We start from the raw sequence: 20,289 nt of genomic DNA, 5'->3' as shown, positions 1-20,289 counted from the left end.
AGATCAGAGGGTGAAGGACAGTCCAGATCAGAGGGTGAAGGACAGTCCAGATCAGAGGGTGAAGGACAGTTCAGATCAGAGGGTGAAGGACAGTCCAGATCAGAGGGTGAAGGACAGTTCAGATCAGAAGGTGAAGGACAGTTCAGATCAGAGGGTGAAGGACAGTCCAGATCAGAGGGTGAAGGACAGTCCAGATCAGAAGGTGAAGGACAGTTCAGATCAGAGGGTGAAGGACAGTTCAGATCAGAGGGTGAAGGACAGTCCAGATCAGAGGGTGAAGGACAGTCCAGATCAGAAGGTGAAGGACAGTCCAGATCAGAGGGTGAAGGACAGTCCAGATCAGAGGGTGAAGGACAGTCCAGATCAGAGGGTGAAGGACAGTCCAGATCAGAGGGTGAAGGACAGTTCAGATCAGAGGGTGAAGGACAGTCCAGATCAGAGGGTGAAGGACAGTTCAGATCAGAGGGTGAAGGACAGTCCAGATCAGAGGGTGAAGGACAGTCCAGATCAGAGGGTGAAGGACAGTTCAGATCAGAGGGTGAAGGACAGTCCAGATCAGAGGGTGAAGGACAGTTCAGATCAGAAGGTGAAGGACAGTTCAGATCAGAGGGTGAAGGACAGTCCAGATCAGAGGGTGAAGGACAGTCCAGATCAGAAGGTGAAGGACAGTTCAGATCAGAGGGTGAAGGACAGTCCAGATCAGAGGGTGAAGGACAGTCCAGATCAGAAGGTGAAGGACAGTTCAGATCAGAGGGTGAAGGACAGTTCAGATCAGAGGGTGAAGGACAGTCCAGATCAGAGGGTGAAGGACAGTCCAGATCAGAGGGTGAAGGACAGTCCAGATCAGAGGGTGAAGGACAGTTCAGATCAGAAGGTGAAGGACAGTTCAGATCAGAGGGTGAAGGACAGTCCAGATCAGAGGGTGAAGGACAGTTCAGATCAGAGGGTGAAGGACAGTTCAGATCAGAGGGTGAAGGACAGTCCAGATCAGAGGGTGAAGGACAGTCCAGATCAGAGGGTGAAGGACAGTTCAGATCAGAAGGTGAAGGACAGTCCAGATCAGAGGGTGAAGGACAGTCCAGATCAGAAGGTGAAGGACAGTTCAGATCAGAGGGTGAAGGACAGTCCAGATCAGAGGGTGAAGGACAGTCCAGATCAGAAGGTGAAGGACAGTTCAGATCAGAGGGTGAAGGACAGTCCAGATCAGAGGGTGAAGGACAGTCCAGATCAGAGGGTGAAGGACAGTCCAGATCAGAGGGTGAAGGACAGTTCAGATCAGAGGGTGAAGGACAGTCCAGATCAGAGGGTGAAGGACAGTTCAGATCAGAGGGTGAAGGACAGTTCAGATCAGAGGGTGAAGGACAGTCCAGATCAGAGGGTGAAGGACAGTCCAGATCAGAGGGTGAAGGACAGTCCAGATCAGAGGGTGAAGGACAGTTCAGATCAGAGGGTGAAGGACAGTCCAGATCAGAGGGTGAAGGACAGTTCAGATCAGAAGGTGAAGGACAGTTCAGATCAGAGGGTGAAGGACAGTCCAGATCAGAGGGTGAAGGACAGTCCAGATCAGAAGGTGAAGGACAGTTCAGATCAGAGGGTGAAGGACAGTCCAGATCAGAGGGTGAAGGACAGTCCAGATCAGAAGGTGAAGGACAGTTCAGATCAGAGGGTGAAGGACAGTTCAGATCAGAGGGTGAAGGACAGTCCAGATCAGAGGGTGAAGGACAGTCCAGATCAGAGGGTGAAGGACAGTCCAGATCAGAGGGTGAAGGACAGTTCAGATCAGAAGGTGAAGGACAGTCCAGATCAGAGGGTGAAGGACAGTCCAGATCAGAGGGTGAAGGACAGTCCAGATCAGAGGGTGAAGGACAGTTCAGATCAGAAGGTGAAGGACAGTTCAGATCAGAGGGTGAAGGACAGTCCAGATCAGAGGGTGAAGGACAGTTCAGATCAGAGGGTGAAGGACAGTTCAGATCAGAGGGTGAAGGACAGTCCAGATCAGAGGGTGAAGGACAGTCCAGATCAGAGGGTGAAGGACAGTTCAGATCAGAAGGTGAAGGACAGTCCAGATCAGAGGGTGAAGGACAGTCCAGATCAGAAGGTGAAGGACAGTTCAGATCAGAGGGTGAAGGACAGTCCAGATCAGAGGGTGAAGGACAGTCCAGATCAGAAGGTGAAGGACAGTTCAGATCAGAGGGTGAAGGACAGTCCAGATCAGAGGGTGAAGGACAGTCCAGATCAGAGGGTGAAGGACAGTCCAGATCAGAGGGTGAAGGACAGTTCAGATCAGAGGGTGAAGGACAGTCCAGATCAGAGGGTGAAGGACAGTTCAGATCAGAGGGTGAAGGACAGTTCAGATCAGAGGGTGAAGGACAGTCCAGATCAGAGGGTGAAGGACAGTCCAGATCAGAGGGTGAAGGACAGTCCAGATCAGAGGGTGAAGGACAGTTCAGATCAGAGGGTGAAGGACAGTCCAGATCAGAGGGTGAAGGACAGTTCAGATCAGAAGGTGAAGGACAGTTCAGATCAGAGGGTGAAGGACAGTCCAGATCAGAGGGTGAAGGACAGTCCAGATCAGAAGGTGAAGGACAGTTCAGATCAGAGGGTGAAGGACAGTCCAGATCAGAGGGTGAAGGACAGTCCAGATCAGAAGGTGAAGGACAGTTCAGATCAGAGGGTGAAGGACAGTTCAGATCAGAGGGTGAAGGACAGTTCAGATCAGAAGGTGAAGGACAGTTCAGATCAGAGGGTGAAGGACAGTCCAGATCAGAGGGTGAAGGACAGTCCAGATCAGAGGGTGAAGGACAGTTCAGATCAGAGGGTGAAGGACAGTCCAGATCAGAGGGTGAAGGACAGTTCAGATCAGAGGGTGAAGGACAGTTCAGATCAGAGGGTGAAGGACAGTCCAGATCAGAGGGTGAAGGACAGTTCAGATCAGAGGGTGAAGGACAGTTCAGATCAGAGGGTGAAGGACAGTTCAGATCAGGGTCCAAACCCTGGACCAGGTACTATTTAAAAAAGTTAATGTGGAAATAATTGACCACATAATAAATTATGCAATATGTATATATTTTTTACTGTAAAGCAATAACTTTATTTTGAAAATAATTTAATTTCACTTAATTTAACATATAAATGTATATAAATTAAACCACGGACTGTAAATATTTGTCTCATTTCTATTTACAACACATACATAAACAAGTTTAAAATGTATAGCAAATATCACACATTAAAACATCTAGATATTTGTGATATTTACTCATTGTGCATTAGATTCAATTTCATGTTATGAATGTGCATGAGTGAAGAAGAATGAGTTTTGTAGATGTGTATATTTATCACTGATTTATTTACAATAATGGAAATGTGTTTTAAAGCCTTTTATATCTGTGGGATTTAGAAAAGCTCAACCAGGGACAGAAGTTGAAAATGAGCTCTGGCTATAAACTTTGTGTGCATCACATCAGCTGCAAGCTCTGTGTGTAACTATGTACGAAGCATTGTCCCTGTCAAAGAAATGAAATAAATCAAATAAATCAAAAATATACTGTTCTTTTAAGGATGATGTGATGATGTCATGTGCTAAACCTAGAACTATTTTGTCACTTGAATAGCTCAGATATAACACTATTTAAAATTGGAGACAGGTCTGGACACTGCTCTGTGGAGACAGGTCTGGACACTGCTCTGTGGAGACAGGTCTGGACACTGCTCTGTGGAGACAGGTCTGGACACTGTTAGAAGCATTAAAACATGTATTTGCTGCAGATGAGTCCTGCAGCACCCGCTCTGACCCTCACCTCACCGGTCAGTCTGCTTTTACCTGACACTTACAAGGAATTATTATCAGAACCAAAACACAGCAGCCATGGACGGACAAGTCGGTTAATATTTAATTAAATCCCGAAGGACGGAGGTGTTTAGTGTAGTATAGTTGTAGATGTCGGGTTATGACACCTCCGGTCACTGTGGGGTCATTGTGCCAAAAGGATTGACCCCTTTATACCTCACAGGTTTTTCTTATAACGATCTCCATCAGATATTGGGATTTCATCCAAATATTCACCACCTTCTCCGTCCATGTGTTGCCAGTATCAATATTTTGTTGTATTTTGGAGCAAAACGAGAACATTTGTTTCCCCCTCCTCCTGTTGTATCTGTAACCATGGTGACCACCGTTGTCACTCTAAAGGGGGCGCGGCCTCAGCGCTAAAGTAAAGCAATTATTATTATTATTTCCTTTTGATTCAAATATACAATGATATTAACTATAACATTACTAGAGGCTTATTACATTTCCAGTATCGAAATAAACATAGAAAATTAAAACAAAAGTACGTTTTCTTCAGTTTACAGTTCAAATTCAAAACAAAGCGTGTTGGTCTTCACAGCTTTTAAGTTAGAACAATACTTTTATTTATTATACGTTTGTATTGCGGACCAGCTGTGACGCGCGCGCGCCGCTACGCGCTTTACGCAGCGGCGGCGCGCGTACGTCACGGCTCGTGCGCACGCTACGCAGGAAACGCAGTTACGAGACGCGTTTTGTAAGCAATGACATGCTCTTGTTTACACGCGTTACATCAGACTGAGCTGACCACCGCACACGCGCTGACCGCTGTAAAGACGCGCTGGTGACGCTTCACTGGCGCACGCACAATGCTTCCAGCCATCAGATATTCCACTAAAGGTATGACATGCTAACGCTCACGCCAGTCCTGCCTTCGCCTCTGCTGCATTCAATGAAAACCTGTTATAAAAGTCGTGGCACGCGCGCACTACACTCTTATTTATCACTAAAGGGGTTCAAAGTCATCCAGCTTCAGATCGGCTGTGCCTAATGTGGTTTGTTGTCATTTTTCACTGTCGTAAACTCGTTTAAATTAGCATCAAGCTAAATGTAGGCTAAAGTTCAACCCATAACCAGGTCACACGCTGTATTTACCCTAGACTGGCCCGGATCTAGACGGCAAATGTGGACTTTAGTCGGGTTGTATTACTTTGTGGAGGTTGTATTACTTTGTGGAGGTTGTACAAGGGCGCGTGCATGTATTTTGCTCGACTTTAGTGTTTTGTAACCTCAGCTGTCTGTGTGTCTGTGACTTTCTGGAGAGTTGTTGCAGTGGCACCTCCCAGAATGCATTGCTCTGATAAAGGCTGTGTGTTTGATCTGTCACTAGTTTCTTCTGGTCCTGGTTTGTTCTCTCTGAGTTGCTCTGATCTGAGGCATGAGCTGCTTTAAGAGGCTTTGTCACCATCATCAATGTGAAGATGGTGCAGATGTCCTGACACTCTAGAGATGTCCTGACACTCTAGAGATGTCCTGACACTCTAGAGATGATCTGACACTCTAGAGATGATCTGACACTCTAGAGATGATCTGACACTCTAGAGATGATCTGACACTCTAGAGATGATCTGACATTCTAGAGATGTCCTGACATTCTAGAGATGATCTGACACTCTAGAGATGATCTGACACTCTAGAGATGATCTGACATTCTAGAGATGATCTGACATTCTAGAGATGTCCTGACATTCTAGAGATGTCCTGACATTCTAGAGATGTCCTGACATTCTAGAGATGATCTGACATTCTAGAGATGACCTGACATTCTAGAGATGACCTGACATTCTAGAGATGATCTGACATTCTAGAGATGTCCTGACATTCTAGAGATGTCCTGACACTCTAGAGATGTCCTGACACTCTAGAGATGTCCTGACACTCTAGAGATGTCCTGACACTCTAGAGATGATCTGACACTCTAGAGATGATCTGACATTCTAGAGATGTCCTGACATTCTAGAGATGTCCTGACATTCTAGAGATGTCCTGACATTCTAGAGATGTCCTGACATTCTAGAGATGATCTGACATTCTAGAGATGTCCTGACATTCTAGAGATGTCCTGACATTCTAGAGATGTCCTGACATTCTAGAGATGTCCTGACATTCTAGAGATGACCTGACATTCTAGAGATGACCTGACATTCTAGAGATGATCTGACATTCTAGAGATGATCTGACATTCTAGAGATGATCTGACATTCTAGAGATGATCTGACATTTTAGAGATGATCTGACATTTTAGAGATGATCTGACATTTTAGAGATGTCCTGACATTCTAGAGATGTCCTGACACTCTAGAGATGATCTGACACTCTAGAGATGTCCTGACATTCTAGAGATGTCCTGACATTCTAGAGATGATCTGACACTCTAGAGATGATCTGACACTCTAGAGATGATCTGACATTCTAGAGATGATCTGACATTCTAGAGATGTCCTGACATTCTAGAGATGTCCTGACATTCTAGAGATGTCCTGACATTCTAGAGATGTCCTGACATTCTAGAGATGTCCTGACATTCTAGAGATTATCTGACATTCTAGAGATGTCCTGACATTCTAGAGATGTCCTGACATTCTAGAGATGATCTGACATTCTAGAGATGATCTGACATTCTAGAGATTATCTGACATTCTAGAGATGATCTGACATTCTAGAGATGTCCTGACATTCTAGAGATGTCCTGACATTCTAGAGATGTCTGACATTCTAGAGATGATCTGACATTTTAGAGATGATCTGACATTTTAGAGATGATCTGACATTTTAGAGATGATCTGACATTTTAGAGATGTCCTGACATTCTAGAGATGTCCTGACACTCTAGAGATGATCTGACACTCTAGAGATGTCCTGACATTCTAGAGATGTCCTGACACTCTAGAGATGATCTGACACTCTAGAGATGATCTGACACTCTAGAGATGATCTGACACTCTAGAGATGATCTGACATTCTAGAGATGTCCTGACATTCTAGAGATGATCTGACATTCTAGAGATGATCTGACATTCTAGAGATGTCCTGACATTCTAGAGATGATCTGACATTCTAGAGATGATCTGACATTCTAGAGATGATCTGACATTCTAGAGATGTCCTGACATTCTAGAGATGTCCTGACATTCTAGAGATGTCCTGACATTCTAGAGATGATCTGACATTCTAGAGATGATCTGACATTCTAGAGATGTCCTGACATTCTAGAGATGTCCTGACATTCTAGAGATGTCCTGACATTCTAGAGATGTCCTGACATTCTAGAGATGTCCTGACATTCTAGAGATGATCTGACATTCTAGAGATGATCTGACATTCTAGAGATGATCTGACATTCTAGAGATGATCTGACATTTTAGAAATGTCCTGACATTCTAGAGATGATCTGACATTCTAGAGATGATCTGACATTTTAGAGATGTCCTGACATTTTAGAGATGATCTGACATTCTAGAGATGTCCTGACATTCTAGAGATGTCCTGACACTCTAGAGATGTCCTGACATTCTAGAGATGATCTGACATTTTAGAGATGTCCTGACATTTTAGAGATGTCCTAGTGTCACGAATGTGGGAAGAAACATCGATTATTCATGATTATTGAGACTGGGACCAGTGGAATCTTTAATGTTCTATCGTTCACCAAGTCTAATATAAGATAAGATAAGATAATCCTTTATTGTCCACACATGGGGAAATTTCATTGATACAACGCAGTAGATCCAGAGGAAAAGGACAGATCACAGAATATAGGAAGTTTAAAAAACACTCTTAATAGAAGAACTCTTATAAACAAAAACTCCTATAGACAAAACCTCCCATTTCCCAACAAGGGATGGAGGGGAAAAATATATGTTTCTCTTTATCAAGTTTGTGACCAGCTTTATGAAATTTAACTTTCTGAAAGACAAAATAATGTTAAATATGACTAAAACAACCGATTAAAAAATGTTCTATAGTCTGTTTTCTGGACTATAGATTGAACTATACTGCTCCTAAACTTGTCACAATTGTTATGTTTTGTGACTTAATAACTTAACTTGATAATCTTGACATCCCCACTGATAGCAAAGAAATGCTAAAGCCTCACTGTGTAACTTTTTATCCAAAATATAACCTAAAATAAAAGCATGTTTTCATTGGATTTAAAATGTATATAAACCTGTGTTCTTACGTTGAGCTGGTTTGAATCTCCACAAATCTGTCTCATTCTTCACCCTTCCACTTTTCTCCATGGAGATGATGTTCTTTTGGCTCTAATAATCCACACTTAGGTTTTATACCACTCTATCTCCATGGATAATGTTCCAAAGTGTGGTTTTAACTTTCTATTTCCATGGAAATAGAGTGGACTTTCCATGTTATTACAGGTTTAAATATCAGAATATAATGTTGTATCTGTAACTGTCCATTTCCCCATTATATTTATTGAAATTCCACAAAACCTTCCATAAGCCATGTTATAACAGTGTCTTCCCTCATCATTAAGAGCCTTTACCTGATGTTATGCCTGGTATGTGGTAAAACTGTAATGTATTCTGTGCGTTTTGGGTAAAAACATAATGGACAGACCAGTGTCACCTCTCATCATTACATTGTTCACCAAGAATCAGTGGAAAACAACTGCCTTAGACTGATCCAGACTCTTGAGTCCTGGTCATAATGCTTTATCAAGAGTGACAAAACGGCAAAAAGTAGGTGGAGATTTGTGAATTATCTGGAAACATCTGTAAAAGGCCATCCCAGACAGTTGTTTCTGTGCCATTGTGCAATGTCATATCAGAAAACACGTTCATGTGGGTTCATGGTCAAGGCTCATGGTTCAAATCAGATACAGGTCCTTTAATTTACTCCGTTGTAGTTTGATTGACTCTTGCATGTTTGAGTAGTCTTGCATTGGCCTGCATGAGATGAAGGTGCTCTGAAAATGGTATTTTTCACCTACCCCATAGCTCCACCCACTGCTCTGTACTCACTCGCAATTATTCAAAAATGCAGACTCCGGGTCACAGATGTAGACAGTGTAGACCAGGGCGTCCAAGAGGCAGTTAGTTACAACATTAACATTACAATAACTTAAGAAAAACATTTGCACATATTTGATGGCATTTATTATGGTTTTAAAAGCATTTATGGACAGGAACTCAATCATTGCCATGTAAATACATGTGTACCAATGTATTTGCCTCCTAGTGGCCAGAGGAGGCCGTCCCACTCCTGAGGACAAGTCACAGTGATGTTCATGGTTCTACAGTGATGTTCATGGTTCTACAGTGATGTTCATGGTTCTACAGTGATGTTCATGGTTCTACAGTGATGTTCATGGTTCTACAGTCAGTAATGAACCTCAGAGACGCATGAGAAACTGTCCATCTGAAGACATGAAGAAGAAGCATTCAGACACTAAAGATCACCATAATCCATCTCAGATTTTAAAAAAAAACTTTGCAATAACAATTCGCCTTTTCACTTCAAAAGAAACACAATTTATTACGGAAGAAAAAAAAAACAATTTGATTTTTCCTTTCTTCCCAAGTTTTCCTATGTGTGTTTTAAAAGTGAGTCATCAATCAAAACACCGAGATATTTGTGTTCAAGATCCACGTCTATGACATTCCCTTCAAGAGTGGACGCTACAGAGTGGACGCTACAGAGTGGACGCTACAGAGTGGACGCTACAGAGTGGACGCTACAGAGTGGACGCCCGCTACAGAGTGGACACTACTGGAACAGACTGAGACAGAGATTAGCTTAGTTTCGTCAGTTGCTGGACTACAAAAGGCTTTGGCCCAAGCAAGAGATGATCCATAGCAGTAAATAACTGTCATCAGCATAAAAATGCATGTTGGCGTGTTAAGTCATTGATAAATAGGGGGGGGGGGGCAAAACTGAGCCCTGTGTCATCCCCTGTGGACAACAACAAAATAAGAACAAAGACTTCATATTTAACGTGAGTCCTGTTCAAATCCACTGAGAACCATGCAGCTGCTCGCTCTGACAATCCTGAGCAAAATGATCTGTTTTTAAAACCGCATTGTCGACGGCGTCAAAAGCTTCTGACGGATCTATATAATTAGTTAGAACTGCTGGATCATGTCATTTTCACAGTAGAACAAAAGCTTATTTCCAAACTTATGGAATTTCTGTCCAAAGTGACAACAGTTTTCCCTCACCAATGTGTGATTCTGAACACAACATAACCATCAACAGAGGATTTCACAAGTACTTTAATACTGAACAATAGTCTCTCCTCCCCAAACAAAACAGCCACACATATAACATATAACCATGTCTGCAATCCATACCTTTTTATAATTGGATACAGTGAAGCGGCCTGATATTGTGTTTACTCTTAACAATAAAATAAGTTGTGTACCGCAGCTTACACAATACATCTAGTAAACAAAGAAAATACTCAAGTCAATTTATTTTTGTAACGCCCAGAATCACAACAGTAGCTGCCTCGAGGGCCGACGGATGAAAAACAGATCAAACCCGGTTCATAAAGTGTGAATTGTAGCAGCGTGTTGTGTGTCTCAGCCCACAGGTGTGTGCGCTGGAGGGCGGTGCAGACAGAACATGTGTGTCCACAGCTCTACACGGCCCTGCACAGAAGAACCTGCTCCTCTGTGGCCCCTCGCATCACCACACACTACTCCATCCACCCCCGGGACAAGGACTCCAGATGGGAAGGTAGAAACATGCTTTTGTAATATTCCTATGTCAGCAAAGTGTTTATGGAAGGGACTGGTACAAGAAACAAGAAACAAGCTGTTATTTCTTTAAAAAGTTCTACTTCAATCACAACCTCTTTATTCTCAGTATTGCCAGGAAATCTCATGACTCATTTGATCACTCATAACCAGTCACTCATAACAAGTGCAAACAAACAAATATTACATATTTACAAGGTTTAACCTTTAATATTGTGTCTTGTATTCACAGTTTGTCTTTTATCTTGATACTAATTTCCCTTTGAAATTATGTTGGTTTATTTTTCATAAAATCTGATGCAGGGGAAATCTTTGAAATGGATTTTCACTGCATTATTTACCAAGGTTATAAGTCATTCAGCCTTTTATTTGTTATCTGAAGTGTGCCACCCACATAGTGTCATCTGTGTGAGGAGAGCTGCAGGTCATTTCTACAGGACTGAACCGTTTGGGGAAAAGAGCTAATTGTGATTTTCTAGATTCTAGATCGGATTATATTTTAAATGAATTGTTTTTAGTAGTAAATACACATTATACACATCCAGGAGCTTTACCATTTCAGACTGAAATCTGAACTGCTGAACTAATCCAAGAATTCCATATATTTCAGAACACGTTTAGAATTGTCTAAATCAGTATTTCTCAATTTGAAAATGTGTGCGATCGTCTTAAACACGACTAAACTAAGTCCATCTCCTCAAAATAAAGCCAAACATTAGACAGAAGGCTACTTTTTCATTTGTGGGTAACTTACTTTTGTGTTTAGGGAATATTGGGTGAAAAGAGAGCACGGGTCTAGACTTCAGGGTCTTGACTTCAGGGTCTAGACTTGAGGGTCTAGACTTCAGGGTCTTGACTTCAGGGTCTAGACTTGAGGGTCTAGACTTCAGGGTCTTGACTTCAGGGTCTTGACTTCAGGGTCTAGACTTGAGGGTCTAGACTTCAGGGTCTTGACTTCAGGGTCTTGACTTCAGGGTCTTGACTTGAGGGTCTAGAATTCAGGGTCTTGACTTCAGGGTCTTGACTTCAGGGTCTAGAATTCAGGGTCTAGAATTCAGGGTCTTGACTTCAGGGTCTAGTCTAGCGAGACTTCAGGGTCTTGACTTCAGGGTCTAGTCTAGCGAGACTTCAGGGTCTTGACTTCAGGGTCTAGACTTGAGGGTCTAGACTCAGGGTCTAGACTTCAGGGTCTAGACTTCAGGGTCTAGACTTCAGGGTCTAGACTTGAGGGTCTTGACTTCAGGGTCTTGACTTCAGGGTCTAGACTTGAGGGTCTAGACTTCAGGGTCTTGACTTCAGGGTCTAGACTTGAGGGTCTTGACTTCAGGGTCTTGACTTGAGGGTCTAGAATTCAGGGTCTAGAATTCAGGGTCTTGACTTCAGGGTCTTGACTTCAGGGTCTTGACTTCAGGGTCTTGACTTCAGGGTCTAGAATTCAGGGTCTAGAATTCAGGGTCTTGACTTCAGGGTCTAGTCTAGCGAGACTTCAGGGTCTTGACTTCAGGGTCTAGTCTAGCGAGACTTCAGGGTCTTGACTTCAGGGTCTAGACTTGAGGGTCTAGACTCAGGGTCTAGACTTCAGGGTCTAGACTTCAGGGTCTAGACTTCAGGGTCTAGACTTGAGGGTCTAGACTTGAGGGTCTAGACTTCAGGGACTTCAGGGTCTAGACTTCAGGGTCTAGACTTCAGGGTCTAGACTTCAGGGTCTTGACCATGTTTGTGGTGGTGGTGTTTCTCTTCCAGGCGTGGAGATGGAGCGCTTCGCAGACGAGGCTGACGTGGTGATAGTGGGTGGGGGTCCTGCGGGTCTGTCTGCTGCCATCCGCCTGAAGCAGCTGGCCCTGGAGCAGGAGAAGGAGCTCCGGGTGTGCCTGGTGGAGAAGGCCTCTCAGATCGGAGCGCACACTCTGTCCGGGGCGTGTCTGGAACCCAGCGCTCTCACAGAACTCTTCCCCGACTGGAAAGAGCGAGGGGTCAGCACGCTAATGTTTATGATGCTATTGTCACATCTTAGTCTTTATTCATGTTTTCTTCAACTTACTGCAGATGGACATGGATACAGAGGCGACAGGTCCAGCACTGACTTTTTAATGCATCAAACTCATTCCTCACTTTAGGGCTGCACATCTGGATAATATTGATATCACTATTGCCTAATGTAACAATCCATATCTCAAAACTGGTGCAACACTGATTTTGTTGTGGTAATGCTAATAAGACTTGGTCTGATCACAAATGATCACGACACATTATTTCTGCGTTTGGGATCATTAATAATGTTTTATAATTAGATGCAGACGGGTCATTGCTGTTTGATTTGGACCATAAGAACTGCTCTTACTGAAGCAAAACCTCTTTTCACTGTCGACAATTCTCATCACAAAAACACATTTGATGGAGAAAGTGAAAGAGAACCCAACATGACTTAGACTCCTTCAATATCAGGTTTGTACGGGAACAAACTGAATAAATGACATAAAAGGGTTCTATATTTCAGTAGATTTCTTATAGATTTACATGATCTGAAATGATGACATCCTCTCATTCTGGAGCAATGCAATATATACCATGCACGTCCTTGTGCAAAGTAAACTGTGAGGTCATTTCTGTGACTGTTTGGTAAGATATTCTGACTCATGAATCATCATTGATCCCAGAATTTGTCCTTTTGGTGAAACTCATCACATCTGAAAAAAGGTTTGCAGATGACCTCACAAATAGAGCTCAAGCTGTTTCCTATGACCGTTATTTGCTCTTCCAGACGCTAAGGCACCTTCTTGTGCACGAGTGATTCAAAATGAATATTATTCAAGAGGATTTTCACTCCATCCAACGAAAGTGTTCATTTAAAACTGCTAATGAATTCTATTAAAACAAAAAGAATACTGTTCTCCAAAAGACCCAAAAGTGACCTGAAAAATATATATTTTCTTAGGCTTTGTAGTAGTTTTATTGAACAAGTATTACAAATAGAGGTTCAGCTCTGAGGTTCAGCTCTAAGGTTCAGCTCTAAGGTTCAGGACACAGAACTCACCACTGTCACTTATACTGGCTCCAGGTTATTGCACATTAGTTCAAGTATTCACCACTGGAAGTCTCAGGACATGTTTTATCTTACAATCCCATCGTATCAACACAGAGACAGGAAAAAGGATTTCAACAATTTGCTTTCTCCTGTGGAACAAAACAGACTTTTAAAATGAAATCACTTTATGCCTTAATGATTTTAAAGCTCTGGTCAATGACGACCAGCAGTGATACACTTGTTTTATATAAAGTTATCTTGTATTGTGTGTATAAATGTGTTTTATGTATTGGTTAATTACTATTTAATGTCTAATTTGTGTTTCAGTATCTTGTGTTTGTCTGTTGTGTTGTGTTTGAACAGGGACCATGTATAAATAAGAGAGAGTACTAAATGTCATGTTGTGCTCTCCCCACAGGCTCCGCTCCACACTGAGGTGACTGAAGACATTTTCAGCATTTTAACTGAAAAACACAGAATACCTGTTCCTATGTTGCCAGGTAATCTCAACTTTCAATCATTTCCAATTCCAATTCTTTTTGCAATGAATGGAAAATTCGTCAGTCATTGGGATTTTTTTGTACAAATGGATTTGAATTGCTTTGACCAGGGCTGCCCATGAGGAACCATGGAAACTACATCGTGCGCATGGGAAACCTGGTGCGCTGGCTGGGGGAGCAGGCGGAGGAGCTGGGCGTGGAGATCTACCCAGGATACGCTGCTTCAGAGGTGAGGGCCGTGAAGGCGTAAGGGGCCGTGAAGGAGGGAAGGGGCCGTGAAGGCGTAAGGGGCCGTGAAGGAGGGAAGGGGCCGTGAAGGAGGGAAGGGGCCGTGAAGGCGGGAAAGGCCCGTGAAGGCGGGAAGGGGCCGTCAAGGCGGGAAGGGGCCGTGAAGGCGGGAAGGGGCCGTGAAGGCGGGAAGGGGCCGTGAAGGCGGGAAGGGGCCGTGAAGGAGGGAAGGGGCCGTGAAGGCGGGAAGGGGCCGTGAAGGCGGGAAGGGAGGGAAGGGGCCGTGAAGGAGGGAAGGGGCCGTGAAGGAGGGAAGGGGCCGTGAAGGCGGGAAGGGAGGGAAGGGGCCGTGAAGGAGGGAAGGGGCCGTGAAGGAGGGAAGGGGCCGTGAAGGCGGGAAGGGGCCGTGAAGGCGGGAAGGGGCCGTGAAGGCGGGAAGGGGCCGTGAAGGCGGGAAGGGAGGGAAGGGGCCGTGAAGGAGGGAAGGGGCCGTGAAGGAGGGAAGGGGCCGTGAAGGCGGGAAGGGGCCGTGAAGGCGGGAAGGGGCCGTGAAGGCGGGAAGGGGCCTTGAAGGCGGGAAGGGGCCGTGAAGGCGGGAAGGGGCCGTGAAGGCGGGAAGGGGCCGTGAAGGCGGGAAGGGGCCGTGAAGGCGGGAAGGGGCCGTGAAGGCGGGAAGGGGCCGTGAAGGCGGGAAGGGGCCGTGAAGGCGGGAAGGGGCCGTGAAGGCGGGAAGGGAGGGAAGGGGCCGTGAAGGAGGGAAGGGGCCGTGAAGGCGGGAAGGGGCCGTGAAGGCGGGAAGGGAGGGAAGGGGCCGGGAAGGGAGGGAAGGGGCCGTGAAGGCGGGAAGGGGCCGTGAAGGCGGGAAGGGGCCGTGAAGGCGGGAAGGGGCCGTGAAGGCGGGAAGGGGCCGTGAAGGCGGGAAGGGGCCGTGAAGGCGGGAAGGGAGGGAAGGGGCCGTGAAGGAGGGAAGGGGCCGTGAAGGCGGGAAGGGGCCGTGAAGGCGGGAAGGGAGGGAAGGGGCCGGGAAGGGAGGGAAGGGGCCGTGAAGGCGGGAAGGGGCCGTGAAGGCGGGAAGGGGCCGTGAAGGCGGGAAGGGGCCGTGAAGGCGGGAAGGGGCCGTGAAGGCGGGAAGGGGCCGTGAAGGCGGGAAGGGAGGGAAGGGGCCGTGAAGGAGGGAAGGGGCCGTGAAGGCGGGAAGGGGCCGTGAAGGCGGGAAGGGGCCTTGAAGGCGGGAAGGGGCCTTGAAGGCGGGAAGGGGCCGTGAAGGCGGGAAGGGGCCGTGAAGGCGGAAGAGTTGGTGTGTTGTGGATGAATGTTATTGTCTTAATGTTGTCTTCATCACCACATGTTGGAGCGGTCCCTGATGGACGCTGGATTGTCTCGCTTGTTCCCTCCTCCTGCCTCTCACTGGATTAAGAGTCCTGGCTGTCACTCAAATTACTTTTATTGTAGGCACTGACAACTAAATGTTATAAAGTGTTCCATTGCAATAAATGCTTGGGGCAGATACACGAGACCAACAATACTGTCCACGCTGAGCTGGTATATTTGTCCAAAGGTACGAGCTGGCACTGGTGTTATTTCAGTATGTACTTGTTTTATGGTGTGGGTAGTACAGGAAGTGGGAGAACATGGTCTAGGTCTCTTCAGGGATTGGGGAGCAGGCGGTCACATGGTTTGTGCAGTTTTGTTCCAGAAGAACTTTTATAAATGAACAATGAATGTCACATCTCCAACAGTCTGCCCCTGGGCAGCTCTGACTCCTGAATTAACTGCTTGCTACCACCAAGGTGTGAATGAATAGAGAAAGAATAATGCACCATATGTGTAAAGCACATTTTGAGAAGCATTTAAAGCTCATTATATACAGCAATCTCCACATGAACTTTGACTAAAATAAGGCTGGAGCGGACACTGTGGACACTTGTTGATTCCGGTTGGAGAATCAGGAGAATGGAGGACTTCATGTTGGCTTTCATTTTATTCAAATGTCTGCGTGTAATGGGGATCTGTGTGTGTGTAAAACACATAATAGTGTCTCAATGTTTAGACTTTTATTTAAAAGTGTTAAAATATCTAAACAGCATTAACTACCAACAACATGTATAAGGGTCTGCAATATATTCTTAATGTAATGTTAATTCCTCAACCAAAATACTCACTTTTATATCAATAACTCCAAAAAACAATGGGAACACATTTTTTGTTTGAATAGACGTGATGTTTGTGTTGCAGGTTTTGTTTCATGAAGATGGCAGTGTAAAAGGAATCGCAACTAATGACGTGGGCATTGCCAAGGACGGATCCCCAAAGGTTCACAGTCCGACACACTTCATTCCTGACGACGCCTTAAGGAAAGAGCCAGGTCATTCAAGTCTTGTTTCGCTGCAGGACGTTTTCGAGCGAGGAATGGAGCTGCACGCCAAAGTCACCATCTTCGGAGAGGGCTGTCACGGACACTTGGCCAAACAGTTGTACCAGAAGTTTAACCTGCGAGAAAACTGTGAACCGCAGACCTACGCCATCGGCCTGAAGGAGGTGAGATGTATTCTCCTGCAGACACATGCAGGACTGTCCACCAGGGGGCACAGCGGTGTGGTCAGCCTCCTAAAACCCTCCGTGTGTTTGAAAATGGATTAAACCAGGATCATTTTCTAGAGCTGCAATGATTGGACATAAGCAACAACGTGTCTTTATATGACGTAGTTTATCTGGCAAACTCAAAAATCATTTAAAATCATACAATGTGTTTTCTGGATTATTTTAATTTTTAGATTCGGTCTCACTTTCTCAGTCCCTCCATGAATTCCATAAAGTAGGAGAACTTTCAACATACTTGAATTCTTCACTTGATATTGTTTGTGCTTGATCTCATTGGGAAGTCAAGTTTGATAAACACATTGACTGTGCTTCTTCTAACTCCATCTTCTGGCTGAAGTCCAGCCCTTTCTTTGCCCGACAGACCTAGAAAAGGCCAAGCCACTGCTTTGATAAGTTCTAGAATTGACCAGTGCAATGGCCGGTCCTAGACTTTAGAACTCTTTGTCCCTGGAGTTCAGGTCAGTCACAACTTTACCTCTGTTCAAAGCCAAGCTGAAGACTTTTGTACTGTACTTTTTTATATTTTGAAATGCACTGATGGAAAGCACATGGGTCAGATAGAAATGTTTGCCTTTATTAACTATTAAGCAATCTTCATACTGTCATGTGCTGAGGATAATATGTGACTTGTGAAAGGTGCTACTTACTTTTCAACAAAGTGATTCACAGAAACACAAAGAACTTACAGGGAGCAACAATATACAGTTAAATCAGTCCCTAAAGAAAATGCAATTAAAAGGCTTGACCTAAATGAAAAGGTTTTGAGCTGACCCTTAGAAGCAACAACAGAGTCCAGTGACGGCAGGGAGAGCGGAAGATCATTCCACAGTCTGGAACAGTCTGGAAGGATCCGTCTCCTCTGGTCCCAAAGCGAGTGCGAGGAACCAACTGCAGTTTCTGATCCAAAGACCTCAGTGAGCGAGGGCGAGTGTCCAGTGTGATCAGATCTGACCATGCAACGCTCTGAAAGTCAGGACTAGAATTTTGAAGGGTTTTGAGAACACAATGTATTTCATGCACCTTCTTACTCCTCAGTGCCCAATTAAGATCCTGAAATAAACCTTGCACTTCCAATATTGACTTTCCACAAATAATTGACTTCCATCTTTGATTAACACGGTGCATGAATGTGTAATACGGCCTCTGGTGCAGGTGTGGATGATCGATGAGAAGAAGTGGAGGCCGGGCAGAGTGGAGCATTCTGTGGGCTGGCCCCTGAACAGACAAACGTACGGGGGCTCCTTCCTCTACCACCTGAACGAAGGAGAGCCGCTGGTGGCCCTGGGCTTTGTGGTAAGTGAGAGGGAAGGATGTGTTAAACAAGATGGATATTATCTTTCATTATTCTTAATGCCTTAAAGGTCAAATCATTTTTAAACTTCTTTTGGACAACCAGTATTAAAATGATATGATTAGGAAGGACACGAGTGAGACACAGGAGGGAGACAGGAGTAGGTGATGTACCTGCTTCAGCTCTGGTTTTGTACTTCAATAAGTAGCTCTTGCCTATTATGTTGTTGTTCAATAGTGGAACAGTAATTAAAACTCCCATTTAAAACAAATTGATTTCTTAATAAACACAAAAAACACCATTTTACTTTCTTTTCCCCCTGTCATTAAAGTGATTCACAATTGTCTTGCTTAACTACATTTTATGAGTCTGTTACATTTGGACATGAAATTGGTCTTCTAGTTCAGTTGCATGGTTATTACAAGTAAGCCGTTATTTTGCCCAGTGATGGCACATCCTTCTTACTTTCTTTTGAAAGTTGGAGCGTGTGGGGCCCAAGTCAAGCAAATCCTTGGTCCCACATCCAATCACTGTGGATGACATCATCTCTGAAATAGAGCAAACATCAGAACCTCTCTTTTCTCTGCTTTACAGTTCTTAGTGTTCCGACCTTGGATTCTAGTTAGTCCTGTTCTTTTCTGTTATCAAGAATAAGTCAATATGTAAATGACGTTGCAACATTTATCCTGGCACAAAAACTCAGAGGAAAAAGAATCAGTACAATCATAGATCCACACATGCAGTAACACCGTGTTTGTCTTGATACAGGACCATGCATTTCTGTCACTCCCTGACAGTCTTGGTTGGCCGGGTTACGAAAGTGCTTGAGGCTCACAAACGTTCCTAACTTTGTCCTTTCTCCACATAGATCGGTCTGGACTACTCCAACCCGTACCTGAGCCCCTTCAGAGAGTTCCAGCGCTGGAAGCACCACCCCTTTGTGGCCCCTACCCTGGAGGGGGGCCACCGCATCGCCTACGGAGCCAGGGCCCTCAACGAAGGAGGCTACCAGGTATGGACTATAGAGAGCACTCACGTGACGTCACACGGCCGCCCCCCACGCTCCCCCCACGCTCCCCCCACGCTCCTCCACGCTCCTCCCACGCTCCTCCCACGCTCCCCCCACGCTCCTCCCACGCTCCCCCCACGCTCCTCCCACGCTCCCCCCACGCTCCCCCCACGCTCCTCCACGCTCCCCCCACGCTCCTCCCACGCTCCTCCACGCTCCCCCCACGCTCCCCCACGCTCCCCCCACGCTCTCCCACGCTCTCCCACGCTCCCCCCACGCTCCCCCCACGCTCTCCCACGCTCCCCCCACGCTCCCCCCACGCTCCCCCCACGCTCCTCCACGCTCCTCCACGCTCCTCCACGCTCCTCCACGCTCCCCCCACGCTCCTCCCACGCTCCCCCCACGCTCCTCCACGCTCCCCCCACGCTCCTTCAGGCTCTTGGCCATCAGTGCGTGTCCCCCTATACAAGCCCATTCTATACCGGAGTTTTCTGCTTCGATTTACGTCGAAACACGGTTCAAAGAGGCTCAAAACTTCATTAATATCGCACTCTTTACTATTATCACAATGGTGAAGGTTTATGTGGCAGATATATATAGATATATATAGATATATATCTATATATATCTCTTCTGCGCACGCTGTAGAATCAGTTTTATTTAGGTTCAAAGTAGACTCTTTGTTGATCTGAAGTTCTATCATTTGTCACTCACTCGCGTGGCGGAGCTGACAGCTGTTCAGCCCGGTGCAGGAGACTGAACCCCGGGCATGCAGACTCGCGCACCGCTGCCTGCGCTGGAGCTCTGGAGCATAAACGCTGTAGAATAACATCAGTTTTATTCAGGCGTAGAGCCTTTGATCAAAATGTGGACTTGTGAACCATGGGACCAGTGGCTTGGAGATATCTGGAAGAGTCGTGATTTAGGCATAACATATGGATCTGAGTTGATTGATCACAGCTTTTCTAAATATTGACCTGTGTGCAGCTCATCCAAGGAGTTCGTGGCATCTGAAAGCTCTGGGGCCTCCATCATTTACGTTTGAGATCACTTTCCACGCTCTATC

At 45.3% G+C, this 20,289-nt stretch overlaps 1 protein-coding gene across 1 annotated transcript in view; it reads left to right on the top strand.

Moving 5' to 3' along the window:
* The first annotated feature begins 4,525 nt into the window (after positions 1 to 4,525).
* etfdh (electron transfer flavoprotein dehydrogenase) overlaps positions 4,526 to 20,289 on the top strand; it is a 22,935-nt gene continuing 7,171 nt past the window's right edge. Inside the window, exons 1-9 of the mRNA XM_072440273.1 lie at positions 4,526 to 4,690; positions 10,397 to 10,549; positions 12,313 to 12,542; positions 14,013 to 14,094; positions 14,205 to 14,323; positions 16,558 to 16,635; positions 16,714 to 16,860; positions 18,076 to 18,216; positions 19,083 to 19,226. Coding sequence (XP_072296374.1) covers positions 4,660 to 4,690; positions 10,397 to 10,549; positions 12,313 to 12,542; positions 14,013 to 14,094; positions 14,205 to 14,323; positions 16,558 to 16,635; positions 16,714 to 16,860; positions 18,076 to 18,216; positions 19,083 to 19,226 — 1,125 coding nt within the window. The 5' untranslated portion in view covers positions 4,526 to 4,659. The remainder of the gene's footprint in view (positions 4,691 to 10,396; positions 10,550 to 12,312; positions 12,543 to 14,012; positions 14,095 to 14,204; positions 14,324 to 16,557; positions 16,636 to 16,713; positions 16,861 to 18,075; positions 18,217 to 19,082; positions 19,227 to 20,289) is intronic.

The sequence above is a fragment of the Eucyclogobius newberryi genome, unplaced genomic scaffold (assembly GCF_026437365.1).
Source record: "Eucyclogobius newberryi isolate DKJ021-1_F unplaced genomic scaffold, fEucNew1.0.hap1 SCAF_119, whole genome shotgun sequence".
NCBI lineage: Eukaryota > Metazoa > Chordata > Actinopteri > Gobiiformes > Gobiidae > Eucyclogobius > Eucyclogobius newberryi.
Note: the sequence above shows the minus strand (reverse complement) of the source record. Positions and strands in the feature narration are given on the sequence as shown.